Source organism: Glycine soja, chromosome 8 (assembly GCF_004193775.1).
Source record: "Glycine soja cultivar W05 chromosome 8, ASM419377v2, whole genome shotgun sequence".
NCBI classification, from domain to species: domain Eukaryota; kingdom Viridiplantae; phylum Streptophyta; class Magnoliopsida; order Fabales; family Fabaceae; genus Glycine; species Glycine soja.
Window position 1 is genome coordinate 9,569,704 of NC_041009.1, and position 24,297 is coordinate 9,594,000.

At 33.2% G+C, this 24,297-nt stretch overlaps 2 protein-coding genes and 1 pseudogene across 3 annotated transcripts; 2 read left to right on the plus strand and 1 right to left on the minus strand.

The window, feature by feature from the left end:
• The first annotated feature begins 1,073 nt into the window (after positions 1-1,073).
• On the plus strand, positions 1,074-7,003 carry LOC114421768 (homeobox-leucine zipper protein ATHB-14-like). The gene is made up of 18 exons (XM_028387834.1): positions 1,074-1,294; positions 2,332-2,491; positions 2,581-2,696; positions 2,769-2,859; positions 2,962-3,057; positions 3,152-3,265; positions 3,374-3,457; positions 3,566-3,721; positions 3,814-3,888; positions 3,969-4,075; positions 4,179-4,368; positions 4,549-4,737; positions 4,831-4,911; positions 5,024-5,158; positions 5,541-5,866; positions 6,103-6,214; positions 6,347-6,496; positions 6,616-7,003. Exons 1-18 carry the CDS (start codon positions 1,074-1,076, stop codon positions 6,760-6,762), a joined length of 2,550 nt encoding a protein of 849 aa, XP_028243635.1. The 3' UTR covers positions 6,763-7,003.
• A 5,678-nt stretch (positions 7,004-12,681) lies between these two features.
• Positions 12,682-15,531, plus strand: LOC114422960 (annotated as a pseudogene).
• Positions 15,532-16,360: 829 nt separating this feature from the next.
• LOC114421771 (YTH domain-containing protein ECT4-like) lies at positions 16,361-20,585 on the minus strand. 2 transcript variants are annotated; one of them, XM_028387837.1, is made up of 10 exons: positions 20,315-20,585; positions 19,847-19,923; positions 19,521-19,680; positions 19,342-19,415; positions 18,935-19,244; positions 18,648-18,847; positions 17,865-18,458; positions 17,570-17,782; positions 17,342-17,485; positions 16,361-17,248 (listed from the first exon to the last, which is right to left on the minus strand). In XM_028387837.1, exons 1-10 carry the CDS (start codon positions 20,340-20,342, stop codon positions 17,012-17,014), a joined length of 2,037 nt encoding a protein of 678 aa, XP_028243638.1. In that variant the 5' UTR covers positions 20,343-20,585; the 3' UTR covers positions 16,361-17,011. The 2 variants fall into 2 exon arrangements, with proteins under 2 accessions (XP_028243638.1, XP_028243637.1); XM_028387836.1 differs by having other exon boundaries at positions 18,648-19,244.
• Positions 20,586-24,297: the final 3,712 nt, after the last annotated feature.

Here is a 24,297-nt window from a genome sequence, read left to right on the forward strand (position 1 = left end):
TTTATATAAGGATTCTAATTCGATTTATTAAATAAAGTGTGTAAATTATTATTTTTATTCTTATGAATAAAAAAATATTTTTATATTAAATTCTAATTTATTTATCTGAAATTAGTATCTTGTTACTAAGAACATTTTAGTAAATTTGTTTCTATTCATTCTACAAGACTCTTATATTGTGTATCACATTAATTGTTTTATCAAGGTCAGTTTTTTTTTTTCAGAAAAAAAAATTGCTTATAAAAAAATATTGATTTTTTTACAAAAATATCTTTAATAAATGCCCAGTAATTAATTTAATACAAAAAAAATAAGATCTTAGTTTAAAAGTTCCAAACTGATAAAATGCAAAGGAGAACCATCATATACTGTTTTTCACAATAAATTTTCATAAATAAGAAAGACAAATAATATTTTTTTTCAAAATAAATAAAACCAAATCATATGAAATTTCACGGACGTAAATTACGAAATTACAATTAAAACGTATAATCATTAGTAAAAAAAATATAAAAACCAAAAAATCTGTTTTTGTATTCTGCTGTGCTTTTGTTGGCAGGGCCTAAAAATAAACTCCCTGTCCTTTCATTCGCCATTCTTTTTCTCTCTCTGATTAAAAAATTGTTGCTTTTCATTTTGGCATCACACGGTATCAAAGAGAGAAAGAGAGTGGTTTTGCAGAAAAAATCCAAGTGAATTTAAGGAGCCACCACTCTTCCAACCAGCCCCTTTCATTTTGTAGTGTCTGTTTGTTTTTTCGTGTTTGCATTCACTGTTTCACAGAACAAGAAATTTTTGTTTAAAAAGGTGCTCTTCGTTCCATCTCTTTCTGTGGGTGTGTCTCGAGATTGGTGTGTGTGCTCAAGATAAAGCTCATTCACTCACAGTAGCAAGAACCCTTTTTCCTTAACTCTTGAAACTGTGTCCAAAGTTTTGATTATTAAGAGAGCATGATCAGATGAAGGAGTGTGGAGGCTCTCTTGGGGGAGAGGGCAAGGAAGAAGAGGACTACTCAAAACAAGTGTTGTCTTTCTGAACCCCAAGAAAACGTTTCTTTTTTTGGTTTTGTTGTTATGGCACTTTGTATGCAGAGAGATTCAGCATCAAACAAGCAACAGCTCATGGATTGTGGCAAGTATGTGAGGTACACACCTGAACAGGTGGAGGCTTTGGAGAGGGTTTATATTGAATGTCCAAAGCCTAGTTCTTCCAGAAGGCAACAAATCATTAGGGAGTGTCCACTCCTTGCTAACATTGAAACAAAGCAGATCAAAGTGTGGTTCCAGAATCGCAGGTAGAGAGAGCAAGAGAACCAAAACATGCATAGCATTGTTTGGTTTCAAGACTGCCACATCATAAAAAAATTGTTTTTGTCATGTTTGTGTTCTATGGTTGAGAATGCTCAAAGGGTGTTTCTGAGCTTCTTTCTCTTTGTAAAGTTGAGTTTTTTGGTGTAGTATATTCGTTATTCAGTGTTTATTTTTTTTCCTGTTTTTTTCTTCTTTTAAAAAATGGAATGTCATAAAGTGTTGTTTCATTATTTGCATTTTTTTGTTCGTTTGTGTAATGTGCTATTTGGGTTAAATTTTAGAGAAAGATTCTTGCTAGAGAAAAAAGAGTAAGTCATCCCTCTTGAAAGGAAGATCTACTGGGAAAGTTACTTCATTTTTGTCATTTTCCTTGTTAAGATCGATCGTTTTTATTATTTTTTTCCTCAGAAAAGGAGTTTCTTTTCTGGAGTTGATTAAATGGGAGATAATGACTGCTAGCTGTTCATTTTTGTTGATGATTTTTTTTCATCTGCTTCCCGCCGACCTTCATCATTTTTGTTCATATGATCTTATGGCTTTTGTTTTGGAATTGGTCATAAGATGAAGGATAATGACAGCTGATTTTGGTCACTTTTCCCACTAGGTTAATCAGTTTTCAACTTTTAGTTTTTTTTTTTCCATTACACTAATATTTTCTCTTTTTGAATTATAGAAGAGAGGAATTTATGTTTTGTTCTACCCTCTAAACTTTGTTCGAACTATTTTTCTCAACTTGTCCTCTCATTATTATTATTTTATTAAATCAACATGCATATAGATATATCATGTTTCCAACTTTTTATCTGCATTGACAAAGTAAAAGAAATTTTAGTCTTGGTCTGATAGTAGTTTGTTAAGGATCTTGACATGTATAATAGTCTTGGTCTGATAGTGAAGGGACTTGTCCAAAAGTAAATTAGGAAACTTGAGAGTGAAATGAATAATGAATGACTATCATACAATGTTATGGTAAATTCTATGGGAAAGATTACCTACTCTACCTGCCAATTTTCTTCTGTAGATGTCGTGAAAAGCAGCGGAAGGAAGCCTCTCGTCTGCAGACAGTGAATAGAAAGCTGTCTGCAATGAACAAGTTGTTGATGGAAGAGAACGACCGACTGCAGAAGCAGGTCTCACAGTTGGTTTATGATAATGGATTCATGAAACAACAAATACATACTGTGAGTCTCAATTATCATTCTGAATGTTCATTGAAGAATATAATTTAGTGTTATTGAAGAACCTATGTCATTTACTGGTATCTTAACAGGCATCTGCTACTACTACTACTGACAATAGCTGTGAATCTGTGGTAGTGAGTGGTCAACGCCAACATCAAAACCCCAAAATTCAGCATCCCCAGTGGGATGCCAACAACCCAGCTGGGTAAGTAACTCCATTATGCAAACAAAATTGTTTAATTAATATATGCTCATTCACCATTCTTTATTCTGCCAGTCTTCTTGCAATTGCTCAGGAGACCCTGGCGGCGTTCCTTTCAAAAGCTACTGGAACTGCTGTCAACTGGGTCCAAATGATTGGGATGAAGGTGTGACCTATTCAATAATTCTTCTTCATGGTCATTGCTTGCATAAAACATATGTATTTGTATGATTATATTTTGCCTCTCATTTTTTCTGTCTTCGTGTAGCCTGGTCCGGATTCTATTGGAATCGTTGCTGTTTCCCGCAACTGTAGTGGTGTAGCGGCAAGAGCCTGTGGCCTTGTGAGCCTTGAGCCCACAAAGGTATTTAACTGTAACCATTCATTGCAGAATTATTTTCTTTGCTGAACAATGAAACCTTGCTTTATTGAACTAATCGCATTCCAAATCATCTCAGGTTGCTGAGATTCTCAAAGATCGTCCATCATGGTATCGTGACTGTCGATGCCTCAATGTACTGAGTGTAATCCCCACAGGGAATGGGGGCACGATAGAGCTCATGTACATGCAGGTCTACTGATTATTTTATGCAAAAAAAAAAAGTTGAACTCTAGCTTAAATTACTTTTTAATTATTCCTCTGTTGTTTTTCTTGATATTTAAATTTGATTTTTTTTCAGACATATGCACCAACAACATTGGCAGCTGCAAGAGACTTCTGGACTCTGAGATACACTACTAGTTTGGAAGATGGAAGTCTTGTGGTACTGAGCAGAATCTTGATTGTTGTGTTTTTCTTGATTTAGGATGTGGCTTCTTTCTTAGGAAGAGTTTCTCTCGACACAGAATGACTATTTGTTTTTGCCTTGCAGATTTGTGAAAGGTCCTTGACTTCTTCAACTGGTGGCCCCACAGGGCCTGCTGCTTCAAACTTCGTGAGAGCTGAAATGCTTCCTAGTGGCTATCTAATTAGATCCTGTGAGGGTGGTGGATCTATTGTTCACATTGTTGATCATGTTGATTTAGATGTAAGGAAGATCAAGCTATTCAAATCATTTTGTAAATTTCCATATCTTTGAACTTCTTCTTCCTAAGTATATTAACTTCGTTTTTGATGTAGGTTTGGAGTGTTCCTGAAGTACTTAGACCCCTCTATGAATCACCAAAATTCTTGGCTCAGAAATTGACTACTGCTGTGAGATTTCTTGTAACACTGCATTAGATGTTTGACCATGTCAAAAATTGTTGATTTAAATTTCAAAAATTATTGTACAGGCCTTGCGAAATGTAAGACAAATTGCACAAGAATCAAGTGGAGAAGTTCAGTATGGTGGGGGTCGTCAGCCTGCTGTCTTGAGGACATTTAGTCAAAGGCTTTGCAAGTAAGGCCCTTTCATATTTGGTGGTTGCATAGTTGGGCATTTGCTTAATCACTCTATCTTCATCAATCCTTATTGACCAATAATTTTTTAAAAATTTATTTAGAGGGTTCAATGATGCTGTCAACGGGTTTGTGGATGATGGTTGGTCATTGATGGGTAATGATGGGGTTGAAGATGTGACCATAGGCATAAACTCATCTCCCAACAAGTTTTTCAGTTCCCATTACAATACATCAATGCTTCCCGCATTTGGAGGTGGGGTCTTGTGTGCGAAAGCATCAATGCTGCTACAGGTACTTCTCAGACCAATCTATGTGGAAATTATCATTGTTCTCTAAATTAACTCTAGTATTGTAGCAATCAATTCCGAGAATTCTTCCTCCTAGTGTCCCCACGTCCCAACTTGCTAGAATCTTCTGGATTTTGTAATTGTTCATCTTCATTATACTTAATTACAAAATGGTGGTCTGCAGAATGTTCCTCCTGCTTTGCTTGTTCGTTTTCTGAGGGAGCATCGTTCAGAGTGGGCTAATTATGGGGTTGATGCATACTCTTCTGCATGTCTCAAAGCTAGTCCTTATGCAGTTCCTTGTGCAAGACCTAGTGGTTTCCCGAGCAGCCATGTCATTATACCACTTGCTCATACTATTGAGCATGAGGAGGTATTAAATCTTTTTCAATGAATGATTAATGAACCTCATTTTGTAATTCCTATTTATTTATATGCCCATTTTCCACCCACTGCAATGATGCAGTTCTTGGAGGTAGTTCGTATTGAGGGTAATGCATTTCCCCCTGATGATGTAGCTTTGGCATGTGATATGTATTTAATGCAGGTAAAGTCATTTTTGTGTTTGTGTTTAGGTTGTTGGTTTTCTTATCTTATTAAAGCAGGAACTAGTTACTGTGAATGATTTTTTTACCTTATTATGCAATTTGGTGTGGCAGCTGTGCAGTGGAATTGATGAAAATGCAATCGGAGCATGTGCACAGCTTGTGTTTGCACCTATCGATGAATCATTTGCAGATGATGCTCTCTTACTGCCTTCTGGTTTCCGCATCATACCATTGGATCCTAAAACAGTTAGTGGCATTTCTCAGTAGCTCGATAGTTTTGAAGGGAATTGGTCATGAAGTTATTTTGTTTGATTGCTCTTCTTTTTTTTGTTGTTTAATTGCCATTTCACTAAATTTTATCTTTTAGTGTGAGGGTCTAAAATTGGCATGACCCATCCAGGTTGTGGAAATTTAAAATTGTCATATCTTGATGCTTCTTTTATGCAATTTATATCTGGACTGTCTAATTGGCTGGCTAAATAATTATCTATCTTGAAGTCTTAGTTCTCATGTTTCAATAAAGTGATTTGGGCTTTTAGCTAAAATAAAGCCTTTCTTACAGATGCTACTGCTTATGAGCATGCATTAACTAACAAAATTCCTTGTTTATGTTTGTTTTGTATTTCAGGATGGTCCGGCTTCAACTAGGACATTGGACTTAGCGTCAACACTGGAAACTGGATCTGGTAATGCTCGCTCAGCTGGTGAAAGTGACCTGAATAACTACAACCTTAGGTCGGTCCTCACAATTGCATTCCAATTTACCTTTGAGAACCATTTGCGGGACAATGTGGCTGTTATGGCTCGCCAGTATGTGCGTAATGTTGTGCGATCTGTTCAGAGGGTTGCTATGGCAATTGCTCCCTCTAGGATCAGTACACAGTTGGGGCCAAAGTCACTTCCTGGTCCACCAGAGGCCCTTACCTTAGCAAGATGGATCTGCAAAAGCTACAGGTTTGCATTCTTCTATTAATCTTGTCTGTAAGTTTATTTTTGTTATGGTTAATGTACTTTCCTAAATCATTTGATTTCCTTGTCTTGAGTAGTGTTTCAAGGTTATTCACCTTGTATTTGTAATTTAGCTGTGTCCTGTAATCCTCTGAAAGGCTCAGTTTTAGACACAAATTGCACGAATTTGACCATCTTATTTCCTGTGTCTGGTATGATATAGTAAAGATTGTTTCTTTCAGTCTCCACACCTGCACAGAGCTTTTTAGCGTTGAGTCCACATCTGGTGATGCAATCTTGAAGCAACTTTGGCACCATCCAGATGCAATATTGTGCTGTTCTGTAAAAACAAATGTAAATCACTTGCTGCCTCTATATAAGCCTAATCTACCTTAATTTTCATTATTATTTTTCAGGAGTTTCTTGTCTTTTAGTCAAATAAACTCCCTGTAAAGTAGTCTTATTTGAGTGCCAAAATTTATGCAGGCATCTCCAGTGTTCACCTTTGCAAACCAAGCTGGACTTGACATGCTTGAAACCACTCTTGTTGCTCTTCAAGACATAATGCTGGATAAAGTTCTTGATGAAGCTGGCAGGAAGTTTCTCTGCATTGAGTTCTCCAAGATAATGCAACAGGTGATTAACTAGTAAACTAACACATGTGCTGGTCTTGGTCTTATAAGAAGTTGTTTGTATCTTCCTTCTATCAACTCCTAACTATAATTAGTGCTCTTATTTGTCCTTTTTCATTTCAGGGATTTGCATATCTGCCAGCAGGAATATGTGTATCAAGTATGAATCGACCAGTGTCTTATGAGCAGGCCATTGCTTGGAAAGTTCTCGATGATGATGATTCCAACCACTGCCTTGCCTTTGTGTTCATGAACTGGTCTTTTGTCTGATGGGGGGAGCCATCATTTAGATACTTATTATATCTATTAATTTATGTTTGGAGTATTTTACAAAGAAATTGTCACACCAACAACGAATGTTAACTAATGTCTGGATTTTATGAACACGCATGGTTGTGTGCCATTAGATTAGCATTGCTTTATGCTTTTACTAAGTATGTACCTTTCTTCGTATATAAACTCCTTGTTGAATTATAGACTGCTTTTTCCAAAAAATTATCCTTCACTGGCAGTTTGATTTTTATATTAATTTATTTATTTAGTCTTTTAATTTATAAATCTCACGTATATCTGTTTGGTTTTAATTGAACTCTATGGCATTGTGATTTATGTATGCCTTAGTGGAATAAGGTTTTTTATTTATTGTCTTAATATCTTTGTAGGCACCAGAGTGAGATGCAAAAAATAGTATAAATAAATTCACGAGTTAAATTGCAAATGTCGGGACTTGAATTTGTCAAATCTGTTTCGATAGAGTTTTCTTTTCAACATTTAGAAAATGATACTTCGGACATAGGGTGTATTACACATGTAGTTGTACTAGAAAAATATTACCTAAAAATAAGGTTTAAATGTTTTTTTTTCTTATGTAAAGTAGTGCTATTTCATTTTTTTTGTCCATGTAACTTCTTCATTTTGTTTCTAATTTCAGTTTGTAGGTTGAGCCTTTGCAATTATGGTTTCGTAAAATATTTTGTTCATTGTTTGTTTACATAAGTTTGTATTTTTTTTAATTTTGATTCTTGTTAGTGTGAATTTATCAAGAATATAAATGAAAAAAATGGATTTTTAAATAGACTAAAATTAAAAAAACATACTTAGAAGAACAAAAAATTTATACGAATTAAAATTGAAAAAGTGACAATTTGCAGGACTAAAATTAAAAAAATAAATAGATACTAACTTAGTCAGGTTAAAAAAATATTTAAGCTTGAAAATAATATGAAATTACAGAAGATAGGTCATGGATAGGTTGCTTGACAAGCCTGATTTGTAGGTGTAATGTGTTGAATGAGGATTTTTCCTTGCACCTCTTTTTAGAGGCGTTTTGATTTTGACAACAGATCCACAGGATTGCATTGTTATTGTGCCCGTAACATGTCATGATTGTGTTTTACTTGTTTGTGAAGGAAGTGTGTCTTGATTTCAACAGAAATCAATATAAATGAGTGAGGTCTTAGAAGGAATGTTTTATGACTAACTTTCTACCTTTGTATTTCTATTTATAGTCTCGGAGGAGATCCAACTTTCTGTCTGTCACAACTCACAATTCTAACTTTTCAAACAAGTAATGTAAACTTACTCTAAGTGGCCTTTGATGTTAAATTTAAGATTAAAGTATGGCCTCTGCCTTCCTGAAAATTTAAAAATAAGATGTATTTTTCTTATTTAAAATATTGCATTCTTTAAAGAGATTATTTCAATAAGATTGAGTGTGTTAAGGACATTGAACTATGAATGATCAGGTTTTAGTGTGTTAATATGTTCTTTTTAGTTTTTGAATTTGTAAGATGATGTCAGACTAGTCTCTCGATTATTTTTTTAAAATAGTTTCTAAAAATGTAAATCTGAAATTAATTACGTTAATTGTCTCATAAGACATTAATATATTCTTTACAAACTAAAAAAAATTATAAAATATCATTTAAGAAGATCTCGAGAAAGGTTTTGTCAAAAAAAAAAAATCTGGAGAAAGGCTGTACAATTTTCCCTAATAAAATCAAACTTAACATTGATGCAAGCATTTTGAACGTATCTCTAACTAATCAATGTGTATTTCACTCGAGAAATGATACTAAGCATGTTTTGCATGACATATCACATCAAATAAGTATGTAAAAGCATAAATAATACGATTGAATTATAAATACATCATGCTAAGTGAGGATGTGCAAATATTAAAAAATCAAATGAATCTTTTGAAACAAAACCCCAGTTAAAATCACTGACCAATCTAAAATGAATAATTCTAAATTTTGCTATGTTTTTTCTATTAATTGTTATATTTATTAAATAAAGAAAATATTGAATACAGTAGTTTTTAAGTTCCAACTTTTGTTTAATTACTATATACTATTTTTTTAATTGTGGTGCGGCAGACCAAATCCATTGTAGTTGCAGCCTCTCTTTCATCTCAGGTTGTCTCATTTCAGCCTCTATCAGTGGCAACAGTTTCTGAGTCTTACTCATTTTTTCATCGTTTAAAATCAATTCTTTAACCACACATATATATTAATTTTTTTTTTGGACCCAAAACCAATTTGTCCCTTGGTATAAGCCTTACTTGCCTTGGCCTTAGAGACCCTGAGATGTTCTGCCGCTAATTCTTTGAATTTAAGCACTTTATATCTCTTTCAAATATCATGCTGTTATAGACAAATTAATAAACCTCTAGTAGGGTTTGACTTCAAAGACTCCAAGTGCTGTAATCCAAGCATACTGGCTGTGTAGTCAACAAAAACTAACGTTGGGTTTAAATCTCTCAGTAATAAAAACTAACAAATTAAGATGGTCAATAAAAAAAATATCAACTTCAAATGATCTTGCTAATCAGTATTTTTGGGACACGAACTAAAATATTAATTAAAGAATTAAAATAAAAAAATTAATTTATTGAAAATCATATTGAAATGCATTTAAAAATCATGAGATTGTAACTTTTTGCATCCAAATAAAAAAGTTTACTTTTTACTTATTTTGGAGGTCTCAAATATATTTTTTGTTATATTAATTAATTTAAATGGATCAGAACAAACAGTAAAAAGGGATATTGATAAAATTTGAGTATTTTTTTTTTTGGAAAGTAATGATACATAAATTAACTTTTATTTTAAATACTTCATCAATCCTTTTCAGCGGATTTTGTTGGAAAGGAGGGTCAAATAATTACATAAATATATTTATAGCCATTACTACCGCGCTCTCAAAAAACTCAATCACTGATCTCTATCTTTTTTTTCTTTTTTCTCACATCATATAAACTCTATTATATTTATACTTTTTTTTCTTTTAAACTTTTTTATTATTGAATAAAACATTAGGTGTCTACGAAATACTTTCGAGTAAATTTTGGATAAATATCATTACTCTTAGTTATATAGTCAACACTGTCAAATTCGGACCATATCCATTGTACTCCCGATGGCTCAAAATTTCATCATTTTACCTGATTTTAATAATTACACAGAGCATGGGTCATATACCGTTTTGGTACTAAAGTTTACACACGACTAGAATAGAGACAGTTAGGTAAGGCCAATGTCACACTCATCACTCTTGCTTTGTTTGTTTAGAAACTTTTTATTTATTTATTTATTTAGATGGTGATAATTGTTGCTATTTTTTTCTGATCATTAAATGGTTGCTAAAATTCAAGCTTCCCTTGTGTTCTTAAATTGCATGTCTCATTTTTTTACCTTAATGACTCTTTTCTTCTTAATAATAATATCAATAATAAATAAAATAACGCATGTGATAAAATTGTAACATTTTTTCATGTTTTAAAATATTATTTGAAAATAACTATTAAAATTAAAATATTTATTTATTGATAAATCACGTGTATTATGTTGAAATATAATTTATAAAATATTTTCCATGTATTTTTTTAATTATAAGATATTCTAGAAAATGATTAATATTGTTTTGGCCATTATGATAACTTTTATGAAATCATTTCTTCAGAAAAAAAATTATGAAATAATAATTATTTTAGAATACACGGCTATAGAGAAAATATATTGCGTACTGACTACTGACAGTAACAATGTAACTGTAAAATCAAAATATAAATAGGTTTTTCAATAGGTTTTTTAAGTTTACAATAAATAACTTTAAAATTATCTTATCAGTGATTTCTAATTAGTTAAGTAAAATTATTTTATTTTTCTAAAAATTATTTTGCATTTTTATTAATAATTATTATGATTTTCTTATAATTATAAGATAAATGTATTACTATTAATTAAATTAATAATATTTTTTTAATTTTGATGAAGTGAATAATTAAATCTTATAAATAAATAGGAAGAAGTATTTTCTATTTTTCCCCAAGGCCCATTATCTCCCTATGGCCATAAACACTTTCTCACACCGCAATGCGGCACTTGCATTAATTGCCAGAAGTAGTACTTAATTACTTTAAATCTTTAATACAAGAAGATCTTGTATTGTAAGTGGGGTCCACTGAATCTTCAGTGGCACTTAAAGTTATAATATTAGCAGCCAGACGTGTTAAGCATCATTATCCCATTGTATGTATACGTATGCATGACTGTGTGTATGTCCTAAACATATCATGCATCATTCGACATTATCATGCATGATGAATTGATTATACATCACTACTTTTTTTTCTTTTTCTCTTTTATTTTTCCGAAATCTGGATTGTCCCCGGTTAAGTAACAGATGCTGGATATAACTTTAAGAACTAAAAAAATATATTACTCTATTAGCAATTTAGCATAGATTAAAAATATATCTAACCATTTTATCTTTTTTCTCATTGGAGTTTTTTAAAACCATTCCTCCCAGGCAACCAATTTCTCCTCCCAAGGACAAAATGTTCATTAATCAGAAATCGTGTTCTCATATTAAGAATGGAAGAATAATCAAGTAGTAAGTGTAAATTAGGTCTCTAGAGTTCAACAATTAAATGATTTAATGTTTGCTGAAGAAGTAATTTTCTTTTTATTTAAATGCTTGGAAATTCGTATCCCTAAAAGTAAACGCGTAGATCTTATTAGCATCAATGTATGGGGAAAGAAAAAAGAGATTAAAAATAAGCACAATTTTGCATGCAGTGTTTAATTTGGTTTCTGAGCATGTAAAAGTTGGAAAGATATTGTTGCGTTCAAAATCCAAGGAAAGTGCATATCTTAATTCCTAGCTCTTGTAATGTCACGTTAGGGAGAGATTCCAGATGCCAAAAAGAAACACACATCGTTGTCTTGCAGCCTTGCAGGTTTTAAAAGACTTATCAGAACAACAAATTAAAGCACTGGAGAAGAAGAAATCAAATAGTGGGGTAGGAGGATACTTGTGTTCTGTTCTGTCATTATCAGTGAACTTTTCACTGTTTTAAACATTTTCGTGAACTCAACTGGGTATTAATTTCTACCTATTTTAATTGGCTTCAAATATCTCCAATTAAGGCGCATAATAATCTTTTGGTTGTTTCTTAATTGTTATTGTAAGATGGAAACAACTGGCTCGTGTGTGTAGTCTGAATGGGACTTTTTGGATTGTTTTGCTTGTTTCGGTTCTAGAGTTAATAATTATTATTGTTCTATTGTTTTTGGGATTTTGTGTTGGGCCAAGTCTACTGATCAGTACTCACCCTTTGAACTTTGGTTTCATAACTTTTCTTTTGTCATAACGACAATGACCTTAAGAATGCTTGAATACATAACTTATTAGATTTTTTGCAATTAGACTGTGTTTATTTTCACGTTAAGTTGAATGGACAACATTCTCATGCATATTTTGTGAGAAGTAAAAACTTGTAACTTTTAATTCAACAATTGTTTAAGAATTTTTCAACGGAAACCAAAAACACACGAAATCTCTTAAGATAGTAATTCTATTATGTACTGTCTCTAGACTTAAAACTCATCTATACTGAATCAAAATATTTTGTTGGTGTATATAATGAATATATATAAAAAAAATTAGAGAACAGAAGGCAGCCCATAAAATTCTGGAGTAGTCATAAGTGACAAACTCCTTCCTAAACATTTAAAATGTCCATATAGTTATTCAAAATCAAATTTAGACAAGGTATTTTAAGTATTGTTAATAGTATTTTTAATTAATATTAGACTTTTACTTCATTAATGTTGTTAACTTCTAACGTGATCCAGATCCAGAAGCATGACAAATTGGACCCATAGGCCCAGTTTGGTGATAATGAAACGATGCGTTTTGCGGTGGTAACGAAGGAGAAGGAGAAAGAGGTAGAGACAGAGCAAGAATGTGGTCAGAGAAGGAAAGCGAGAGTCGGAAGAGATTTGGCGCGAGTTGAAAACCCTAGTGAGTTCCAATGATCTCCACTCCCTTAACCTCATGCAACACACCATGTGCGTCTCGCAATCTCCTCCAATTCAATTGGTTTGTGTGTTCGTTAATTGATTGAAATGTGTTTCAGATTGGGAAGGTTGCAGGATAGCAATGCGGTGTTGTCGCATTTCAACGACTTCTCTCAGCACTGCTTTGCTGAGATTTCCGGCGACATCGCTAGAAACACGCGTGTTTTGAGGTCTGTCAAGTCCGACCTTGATTATATCTTTCAGAAGCTCAGGTATTCTTTTTTAGGAGGGTAGTTTGTCCTGAAAACTGCATATTTGTTGAGATGTTTTTGTGGATGTAGGCGAGTGGTGTCAAACTATTAAATTATCTGTCTGTCACTATTTCTATCAGTGATGTGTTTCTTGTGTGATCCTATAGTCTATCTTTGTTGCGGATATAGTGACCAATCCATTAAAGCTAGATTTGCATGTAAAGCTTTCTGGTCTTTTAGGAGTATGTGTTGGTCCAAATGTAAACTGAATTAATAGATTTTCAGTTTAAGGGAGGATGTTGAATTGTTAAGATTTGCATTAGTTTGGCTTTGAACTAGTCTTTAGATATTTTAGTGATTTGATTAATCCTTATCTTTAAGGAATTAGATATTGGCTCCCAAGTTACTCTCCACGTTACTGGGCTGCAGCTTTATGTTATTCTTGTACGTCTATATATATGGTTATATTAGTTTATCAATATAGCTCAAATTTTTACTCTTCCACTATTTTGAGCTCCTACTTGTAAAACTAGCCTAATTTGAAGATGATAGTTGAGAGAAGGGAGTAAGAAGCAAGCGGAAGATTTTGTTTTATATTTTGAAGAACTTATTCCTATATCCTAAGTTCAAAGTTTGTTATAAAATCCTGTGTTATGCTCCACCTAACAGCTTAAGCCTTTGGTTTTCTTGTGTATGAAAATTAATAGACAAATAATCATGTGATTCCTTCATTGGTCATGCTCTTAGGAATTAGCAGCCATTCTTCTTATCGACATATCACAGGGTGATTTAATGGAGATGGGCCGGCTGTTCCCTCTGTCTAACAGAAGAATAAACTGGCTTTTTCAAGTCATAATCAATCCCTCATATATTTATTTATTTATCTTCATTTGTCTGAAAAGAACTGTCACTGTACACCTATGTTGGTTCCTTCTATTTCCTGTGGTTGATCTCCATGGAAACCATGAATGTATCCTCTAATTGGTTCTATCTCCACACTCCCTGTATGGGCTTTCTCTCTGGTCTCGAGCAAATCAAGTTTATCATCTATATTTGTCTCACAATTAAGTTTCGTTTCTTAAATTTCAACGATGTCCCAGATAGATACATTACAATAATACATTGGTTTAGTTGAATTGTTATACTTAGAGTCGAAGGCTTTAGTTGTGGTCGCATAAGCACAAAGGTTTCCGCACTTTGTTGTTGGCTCTTCATGTTTTTGTTCATATGGTGAATGCTTTTTTGGGTTTCAACACTTCTGTATCATTGTATCTGGTTCTTAAGTTTCCTATTATGGACCTGATCTGGCTTGACAATGAGCTAGCTGGTGTGTTGGTTCATAGGCCAATCAGCAGCTGAGATTTTTAGACAAAAATGGGTAGGGCTACTTAGGTGTAGAGGGAAATACTTTAGTGTAGTACGTACAGGTGCAAAGTGCACCATGTCTGCAACTGTGCATATTTATAGATATCTATGCACTGGTTTGTTTGTCTTCAAGTTCAATAATTAAATAAATGCCTGAAATATAATAAAGGTTATAATTTGATTAGTTCTATATGATGAAAAGTTACATATGCATTTATTGACATCATATGTACATAAAGACTAGATGATTTTCTTTTATGTTTGCTCACTATAATGCTTCTTATCAAACTTTTTCGTTGTGTAATATTAAGTGTTTTCTCTATTGTGCACAAAAACAAGCAAAATGTGTCTACTATTTGAATGTTTCCCTCTAGTCAAAGGCACCAAAGGTTCCTAGGCAAGGCAACAGAAGGGGTCACCTCTTGCAGGTTGAGGCACTCACTTGGTGAAGTGCATACTCTACAGCCTTAGGAACACCTTTCTAGTTAATGCAAGGCGAGCCATTTAGCTCTTCATTGAAATTTGTGCCTCAGCATTCAGGTGTTGACAACTTACTAACTGAAGTGAATACTAAAACAGGTAACTTAGTCAGAATGTTAACAAACTATAGCTTTGGGCCTTTGAAGCAGTGGCTTAGGGAACAATCCAAAATTGAAAACGAGGGGGAAAGAATGGAGGAAAACCTAGGATGAGTATAAACAGTAAAAGAAAAAGGATTGAAGGAGCATAAGTTAATTGTATAATAATGTAATGAAAGAACCTTCCACCCGTGCTTGCTATCCTCCCCCCCCTCCCAAAGACACATATCTCTTATGTTTCTTTTTTGTGGCTTATTTTCATATTTATTTACTTTACGAAATCTTACATTAAAGGTTGGTTAACCCTCTCTTGCAGAAGTATGAAATAAAAAATTATGGCTACTTATCCCGATGCATTTCCTGAAGACTCATCGAGCGAAGTGATTGATAGGAGACCGGATCTTGAAATGTCCAAGTAACTAACGTTATCCGAACACAGATTAGAATGAGTTATACTAATGAAAGTTTGTTTCTTCTATTGTAATAAACATGTCCTATTTGTCTCAATCGTTTCAACAAAGCTTCTTGCCCTTAGTCAAATTCTCTAAACTTTTTTTCTATATACTTTATATTGCAAACAGTAAATACTTTACGCCCAAAAGATAAAATGTCAATTTCAGGTAAGAACTTAGGTTTTGTTATTGATGACTATGGAAATACAGGTGGCGTGGGTACAACTCGGGTGCTCACGAAAAAAGATGAGTAAAAATGACTGAAAAAAGAAAGAGAAACCCTCAGCCAACATTATCATTTTTAGTCTCCTCTGAAAATAAAGGAATTTTATAATTGGAAATTAATAAAATATCAAATAAAATCTTAAAATCAAAATTGCCGTCATTTTAGCCATTAATAATGTATAATTTATTTATGGTGAAAATATACACAAATTATGAACTATGATCAATAAATTTCTATTTCATTTTTATATTCTTAATTTCAGAGATTAAAATAGTAATTTACTCCTATTTATTATTAAATACAGAGAGAATAAAGACAAGTCCTAACACCACAAGGCCATGCCGTATTATTAGTCAAGTATGAAAATGTTTTTTACAGGGTAGCTTCCTACGTCTGATTTGCAATTGGCTACTTCACTATTATTATAATATATACCTCATGCCACGAGCTATGCAACATTTTTGAGGATGGGGTGTAACATTCAATGAATGAATCTTACGCTTCGCGACTAAATACAAATTCTAGATTTATGCATCAAAAAACCGGGACGAATTATAGTACCATAATCAGGCCAATCAGTAACAAATGTTATTTGATTTAATTGAAGTATGCTGTTAATTTAACTAAGGAACTAGATCATACTAGCTAAAATTAACGGTGAAAAATATCTAATAAGAACAGGAAGGACTAATTTAACTAAACAATATGGTGAGCTTCATAGCCAGAAAAACACCCCTATTACATAACAGATTGTCCACAAATATAATTCTTTTTCCACTATGCCCAAGTCAATCAACAGATAGAAAATAAACAGAAGACTAAATTAAGACGAAAAACTCAAACTTAAAATCCAACTATATTTTTCAGTATTTCCCACCTTGCTTCTACCCCTGTTGAAAGTAACAAAGTAAAGCTGCTCTGCAACAAAGTAGATCTAAATTTACAAGACAGGAAACGACCAACAAAGTAAAATAAAAGAAAGAAAAAAGAAAAAAGGCAAAGAGAAGGATAAACCCGAACAAAAACCAAAAGATATAAGCATCTTAGGCAGAAACCCTAAAACCCAAAAAACCCTAGGAGTAAAGCCTGTTAGGAGCTAACCACTGTAAACAAAACCCAATGAGAAGGGATTGGTGCTAGCATTCTATGAAGTAACTCCGCCCAGCCAATCTCAATATACAGATCTTTATCTTCACTAGGCAACCAATCTCTATCTTCAGACTGCAAGAGAAGAGGCAAGAAAGATAAAATCAGGCGGTACCAAGTTTCTGATAAAATACTTCTAAGAACCAATATATGCCACTGAAATGGATAGGACCGCCTCCTTCAAACACAGTAGAGCTTAGCAACCATTAGAAACAACCCCATTGGCTACAATCTTGCTCTCAGGAACAACTGGTTTAGCACCCTTTGGGGCATCTCCAGTTTTTGTAGCACATCCATTCTCGGGAACTTTGTGGTCATCACTATCCTTCTCAGCAAGGGACTCCTTGAGCACTTCCGAGCTAACTTCAGATTTTTGAGTATTGACTTCCCCATTTATCTCAATCTTCTCATCAGCAGGTTTCCCTTCCCATACCTGCATCAGTAGAATTAAGATAACAAAGATACACAATCAGCACAAACAATCAATTATTTTCACTTAATTAAATATAATTAAAATGTGACTTGCCTGCTTTGGGAATTGTTGCTTTGCTTTCTTCTCCAAAATAGTCTTCTGACGGGCCTCATAGAAGCCAAAATCATCCAGAATGCATGTCTTGCTGGTATATTCCTTGAAAATTTTGATTAATTTCAGGCCAGGCTCCAACATTACCTGCAAACATAAACTTGGTTGATCAGATTAAAAACAAAACAACATTACAAAGAACTGACTAGTACATATGCAGAAACTAATTACCTCTTGTGTATCCCTACTGTTAGTGACAGGTTTGTTCTCATTGTTATCCAGGGTAATGTGCCTCAACAAATTGTTAGGAACATCCTTAACAACGTGCCACTTAAGAGGAAAGCAGCCATTCCACTTGTCTTGCTGCCAATACTCAACACTCTTGTTAAAATCAACAGGACCAATCATTTCAGCAAGCCCCACAAATTGCCCACTGGTATTAACCTGCATAGGCAGGTAACAAATTAAATATAAATAACCAAAAATGAAAATAAAAATGATCAACACCATGTACAGAGACACTTACTGAGAAAAAGAGAAAAACAGGGCAGCCACCAGGTTTCTGCTGTGCCTCATGATATGCAGCATCAAGCTTCTTGTTGCCATTTTGGGTACTGGCCCACACGTTATACTTAATACTCTTATGGATATCATCCTCACTGTAAGACTTGATGACAAAAAATTTAGCATCAGTATATTCTTCTGGAAAATCAGCTTTGTTATACTGATCACGGTCCGGAACGGTACTAGTCTTGTCTTTCTCTTCATCGGTGCCTAAACTTGCAGGCAAGTTCTGCCCTTTGACTGCCAAAATAGTTGGTGCAAAACCTTTTTGGTTTTTGCCACCCTTGGCCCTAGGGCCTCTGTTCAGTTCATTCAAGCCATCTACATTCTCATTTCCATAGCCAAAATAGCCACCACTTCTTCCTCTAGTTTTGTATTTGCTGTCAACAGCCAACCAAGCCCGCCCATTAGCCCGAGAATCATACCCATGTGTACCATAACCCATTCCAGATCTGACAGTGTTCCCATATTGACCATATAATTTGTTGGGGTACATCCTATTTATGAAGCTATGGGTGGCTCCCATGGCAGGCATTGGTCTTGGGTGGTGCAAGCCCTAACACAAATAAACAAATTAAGAATAAATAATCATAACAGTAGTCTAGATGGAAACATGACAGCTCACCACAATAAATTCTATAAGAACTGATAGACCAAAACAACAAATTAGACTTGAAGGCCATCAGATTTAACAAATAGAACAAAGTAATACCAGACACTTCAAAATATGATGCATATAGCATACCATGAACTGAGAATTAGGGCGGAAAGTCTGGCTCCTTGAGGCAGTGTTGTTGCCACCTGATATCGAAGAAGTGATGGTTGTGCTACTTACAGGCCTTGGTTGCCCATCTGAAAATAGTGGGGCATCTAGCCAGGGGATAGGTGAGCGAACTCCATCATAACCAAATCTTGGATCCTGATAACCTGAGGTTGGACCACGACCTGGCATAGCAACCCTTTCATTTGATGCTTTGGAACTAAAAGATGAATTCTGATTGGCCTGTTTAATAGGAGCAACAGCGTTATTACCTTTTGCATTGCCACCATTTGAGACACCATTAGAATTTCCATTGGCTGCTTCAACAGGAAGAGGCTTTTGATCAGCAGCAACAGAGGTGGAAACCTCACCCTGAGGAAGGACAGCAGGAGTAGGTGTGAATGGTGCACTGGTTGGTGTTAGCGGTTGAAAATATGGAGGGTACTGATAGTGTTGAGGCCCATACAACTGACCATCATTCCCCATGGTTGGAACTGGAGACCCTGCTGGCGAATAGGGGCCATAGGGTGCATATCCATATCCATGGTGATAAAGTAGAGACCCATTATCCCCATAAACTCCCTGGCAAAATGTTATAAAATGTAAATAAAAACATTAGTAACAGAAAGAGCAATGCATGCACAAGAATTTTGGAAAGCAGGAAGGTAAAAATACTTGCCGAAGTCATCTCAACTCCTTCCGAATTCACATATCTAGAATAATCATCCCACTCGTTACCAGTTCCATCATAACCTGCAATGAACAAAACAAATTCAGCTTGAGCAAGATATTGCATTTGCAAAGTTTCCCTACTGGCATTCCATGTCATCTTCCAAAAGTACTTATAAACAAACTTACCACCATAATAATAGGCAGTGGATGGGTAACCATTTGGGAGGTAACACATAGTAGGATCAATAAAATCCTGCAACACTGGGGTTACAGACCGATCATACGATGGGATCTGGCCATTCGCAGCATTTCCTGAATCAACTGATCCATACTGATTCCCAGTGGCCTACACAATTGAACAAATCAACTCAATACCACACAATTTACAGAAAGAACACAACCAGCTACAAATCATTGCGCTAAACATTTAAAAATTTATACCACTAACATGAGTGAGTCAAATCAAGAATCAAGAATTTTCAACAATAGTCCAAAAAAACACAAGCTTTTACCTTCTTGGTTGGCTCAGGAATCTCCAAGGGCTTGGGCTGAGTTTCCAACGATAGCTTCTGCAGCAAATCAGTTGCTTCTGTGCAAACAGGAGTAAAGGAACACGAAAACATAATGCAAAATCGAACTTTTCAACAACCACAAAACCTAAAACCCGAAGCACAAATAAAAAATCAAAAAACCGAAAACCCCCAACAACACCCAACAAACCCAAACGAGTCAATTCAAAACCATAAAATCAACACCATCAAAAACTCAAGCAGATTAACAAGAACACAACAGCAAAAAAACCCCAACACGCAAACATTATAAATCAGCAAGCAACACACCAAACCCTAAAAGATCACCCTTCTCCGAACCCGAAAATCAAGTTTCAGAAAAGAAAATCCACCGGATCCAATTAATGATTCAATAAAACAGATCAAGAAAAGACAAACAGGAAAGAGAGTTTGCATAGCAAAGAAGGATACGATCCGCGGGACTAGCAACGGTGGCCATGATGAATAATCAATCACGAGATCTGGTTTTTCTTGGGAGGCAGAATCGAGAAACGGAAGCCCTAAATCCGAATCTGAATCGGAAGCGAGGGTTTAAGCCCCAAATCGAAGAGTTGAGAAAACCCTAAAAAGAGCGGCGAAGAAGAGAGGGAAAGAGAAAAAAAAGAGAGAGAAGAGAGAACACAACGGGTCTCGCAGCCGCCAAGGGTTTGGGCTTTTCGGGAGAGAGGGTTTTGTTCCTCCAAAAGCAGTGATTCAAATAGCACCACCACACGCTCTCTTTCTGCACTCTCACTCTCTCACCCGCAGGTCACTCCGTGATCTCATTCACCTTCTCCCATTGGTGGATCCGGACACGTGGTGGCTCTCCACTGGACTTTTTCTTTTGTAAGTTATTTCTACGGTCGAGTCCTTGTTGGTCTGTCGTGCTTGTTTCTTTAAGGCGATGGGTGAAGTTAGTGAGACCCCTTGTGAATCTTGTAGATGCGGGGTTTGGGCAAAAGATGGAAACCCTAATTAGAAAATGACACGGATGTCCTTGTCCAGCTGGACTTGTGGTAACCCTTCTTCGATTTTTTCTTTGGGCACCTTCTGTCATGTGCTCCACCACACACATATCGTGTTCAAATTCATTTCTGAGTTTATCAAAAGAAAATAAATAAATAAATAATGATGTATTTAAATCTTATGCGTTTCAATCAATATTTTTAATAATAGAATTCAAGTATTATAAAGATAACTTGGATTTTAGTTTTGAGATTGTTGGCAATTTTTCTCTACATTATATTAATCGTTTTCAATTATAAAGAATAAATAAAATATTTATTATTATTAAATGAGTACCTTGATACTAATAAGATAATACATTTTACAGCTACTAGTGTGATAATTTATGCTCCAATGTTAGATTTATAATTTACAAATTATTATAATTTTTAATATATTTATATTGTAATTTATTTTAAATATATATATATATATATATATATATATATATATATTTATATATATATATATATATATATATATATATATATATATATATGTTTTAGTGCATGTTAAGGTTTGTGTCTATGCATGACAAGTGTGTATGCTTATAGGCATGTTTTAAAAAAAATTAAAATAAATTAAATAAATTTAAAGCATATTGTTATACTAAAAAAATAAAAAAACATATTTATATTAAAAATATAAAAAATTGAATTTTTATAATCATATTAAAATTATATTAGAACAACTTAACTTACATATAATTAAAGTTATTTAAATAAATTCTAATTATAGGTACCCAAGTTTTGATTATTATCTATCCAATTCTCCATGTTAATGAGTAGAATAAAAATTGATTTATTTTACTCTTAGATTATTTATAATATATATTCAACATTTAAAAAAAACAAAATCTTCAAATTATCAACTTGAATATATTAATCACCTTAATTACTCTTTTAACATATCAATTGCTTAAATTAATCATGATAGGTTTAAGCAAATAAATGATACCAATTTATTTTTGAGTAAATGAGTTTGTCCTTAATACTATTTTCTTAATAAAAATTAAATGAAAAGATATATTATTATAGGTTAGTTATAATATTCCTCGGAAATTGATTTCTAAAATCTTGAAACAAAAGTTTCAAATAAATTAATTATTTCCTTTTTTATGTTTTGATTGAATTTTATTTTGTTTGTTTTAAGGTAAGGGATAAATTAATTATGAAAGACCTAATTTCACTATTATTTACCATGTGTGCAAAGAAACATATTCACACTTTTGTTTTATATAATATATAGATAGATATAAACAAGATCTAGATAGATAGATAAACAAGTATAATAAAAATTACTTTTTTCCCCTGAAATCATTTATAATGTATACTTATATTCAAAGTTTTAAAAAAATGAATAGTTAAATCTTTGTGATATTAATTATCTTAATTATCATATTCAATATATTGATTATCTTAATTACTCTTTTAATATATCAATTGTTAAATAAATCATACCAACCTTTTTAAAAAAGTAAATGAGTTTGTACTTCATACTAATTTTTTAAAAAATATACTAAATGAGAATATATATTACTATGGGTAATCCATAATATTCATCACAATGTAATTCGTGAAAATATAACATGATACATTGAAATAAACGCTCTAAATAAAGTAATTTCTCATTTTTTCATGTTTTGATTCAATCTTATTTTGTTTGTTTTAACAAAAAAAAAGATAAATTAATGACTTAATTTTATCATTAATTGTAACATGTGCAACTAAACAAGAGTCAAACAACTTTGTGTTATATAATATATAAATTTGTTGGTCAAGGTGGGAAAGATAACGCTAGGATTTGCATTGTTTTGACTAAATCTATTATTTTGATAAATCAATAAGATAAAACAAAATTATATTAGTTTATTTATTAGTTCAAATGTTTAAATTTTATTGAATAGAAAATTGCTTTATCTTAAAATATAATAGAAAAAAGTTTAAATTAAATTTGTAATCCCTTGATTTCACAAATTAACAATTTGGTCATTCTAAGGGTTGCTTTGAGTGATTTTTAATCCCGAGTTTCAATTTTTTTTAAAATAACAACTAGTTTTTAGTTATAGTTTTTTTAAAAAAAAAAATAAACTAGTTTTTAAAATAAATTAGTTTCAAATAAATTAATTTTAAAAGTTTCATGTTATACTAAAATTGGTTTAAGAGTGTCTTTGTATGATGTGACAACAATGATAATGGTGGTGATATCAATAACTACGACGACGATAGTTGTATCAGGGGTGGTTGTGCTGGCGGAGGTGACATTGGTGCTGGTGGTGACAATGACGATGCGGTGATGACAATCAATGGCGACAATGTCGTTGGTGGTGACAAAGGAGATATTAATGGTGGTGACAATGACGAATGTGGTATTAGTGGTGGTGAAAAGTAATAATGTTAGCGGTGTTAATGACAACAGTGGTAACAATAATAATGATGGTGTGATAGTTATAATGATGTTGTTGGTGATGATTGTAGTGGCAGTGAAAGAGGTGATATTGTTGTTAGTGGTGATGATAACATTAATGGTGGTAGTAATAATGTCGGTAACAACAATAATGATAACATTGACAATGGTGATAATAATAGTGGCGATAACGATGTTAGAGATGATAATGATGATCATAGTGGCGATGGTGTTATCTGTGCAGTGTGACAACCAATATTGATGGTGACAACGACTTAGGTGATATTGGTAGCACTCGAGCAGTGATAATAACAAAATGGTAATTATCAAATGTGAGAAATATATGTTTTTTTAAACTAAAAAATAAATTCACAAAACTTTTTTTTAAAATAAATGTAAAAACATGTCAAAAATAATTTTAAAATCATTTCAACTTTATTTATATCAAACATCTATTATTTTAAAAAATATATTTAAAACCCAAAACTCTTAAAACTCAAAAACTATCAACTACCTCAAATAAATTCTAAAAAATTTATTTAGACATTTCATCATTTTAGATTCACAAATTCATGATTTTGATTGTTAGACTCATCCGGACTGCTTCCTCCGAGACTCATCTGCAATGCAAGCGTCATTCTTCCCCACACGCAACATTGATTCAATCTCACCACATTTTCTCCTCCGTAAAAAAAGAAAACCTATGTGTTCCCATTCCTTAATCCCTATGTCGCGCCCCATGTCCTTTACCATAAAACGTAAAAGAAGAGAGAAAAATATAAAATAATAAGAACCATCATCAGATCTAAAATTTTTAAAAAAGCATCATCATATCTAAAATAAAAATAAAATAGAGAAAAAAAATCAGGTGATTCGCAGGCAAAAAATTGTTTCCCATACGTGGTTCTACGTTTCCTATATTTGGTGAACAACAAAAAAAGGTGAAAAACAAAAGATAAAAAAGGGTGTAAAGCAAAAAAAAAAAAAAATAGTAGTTGCATACC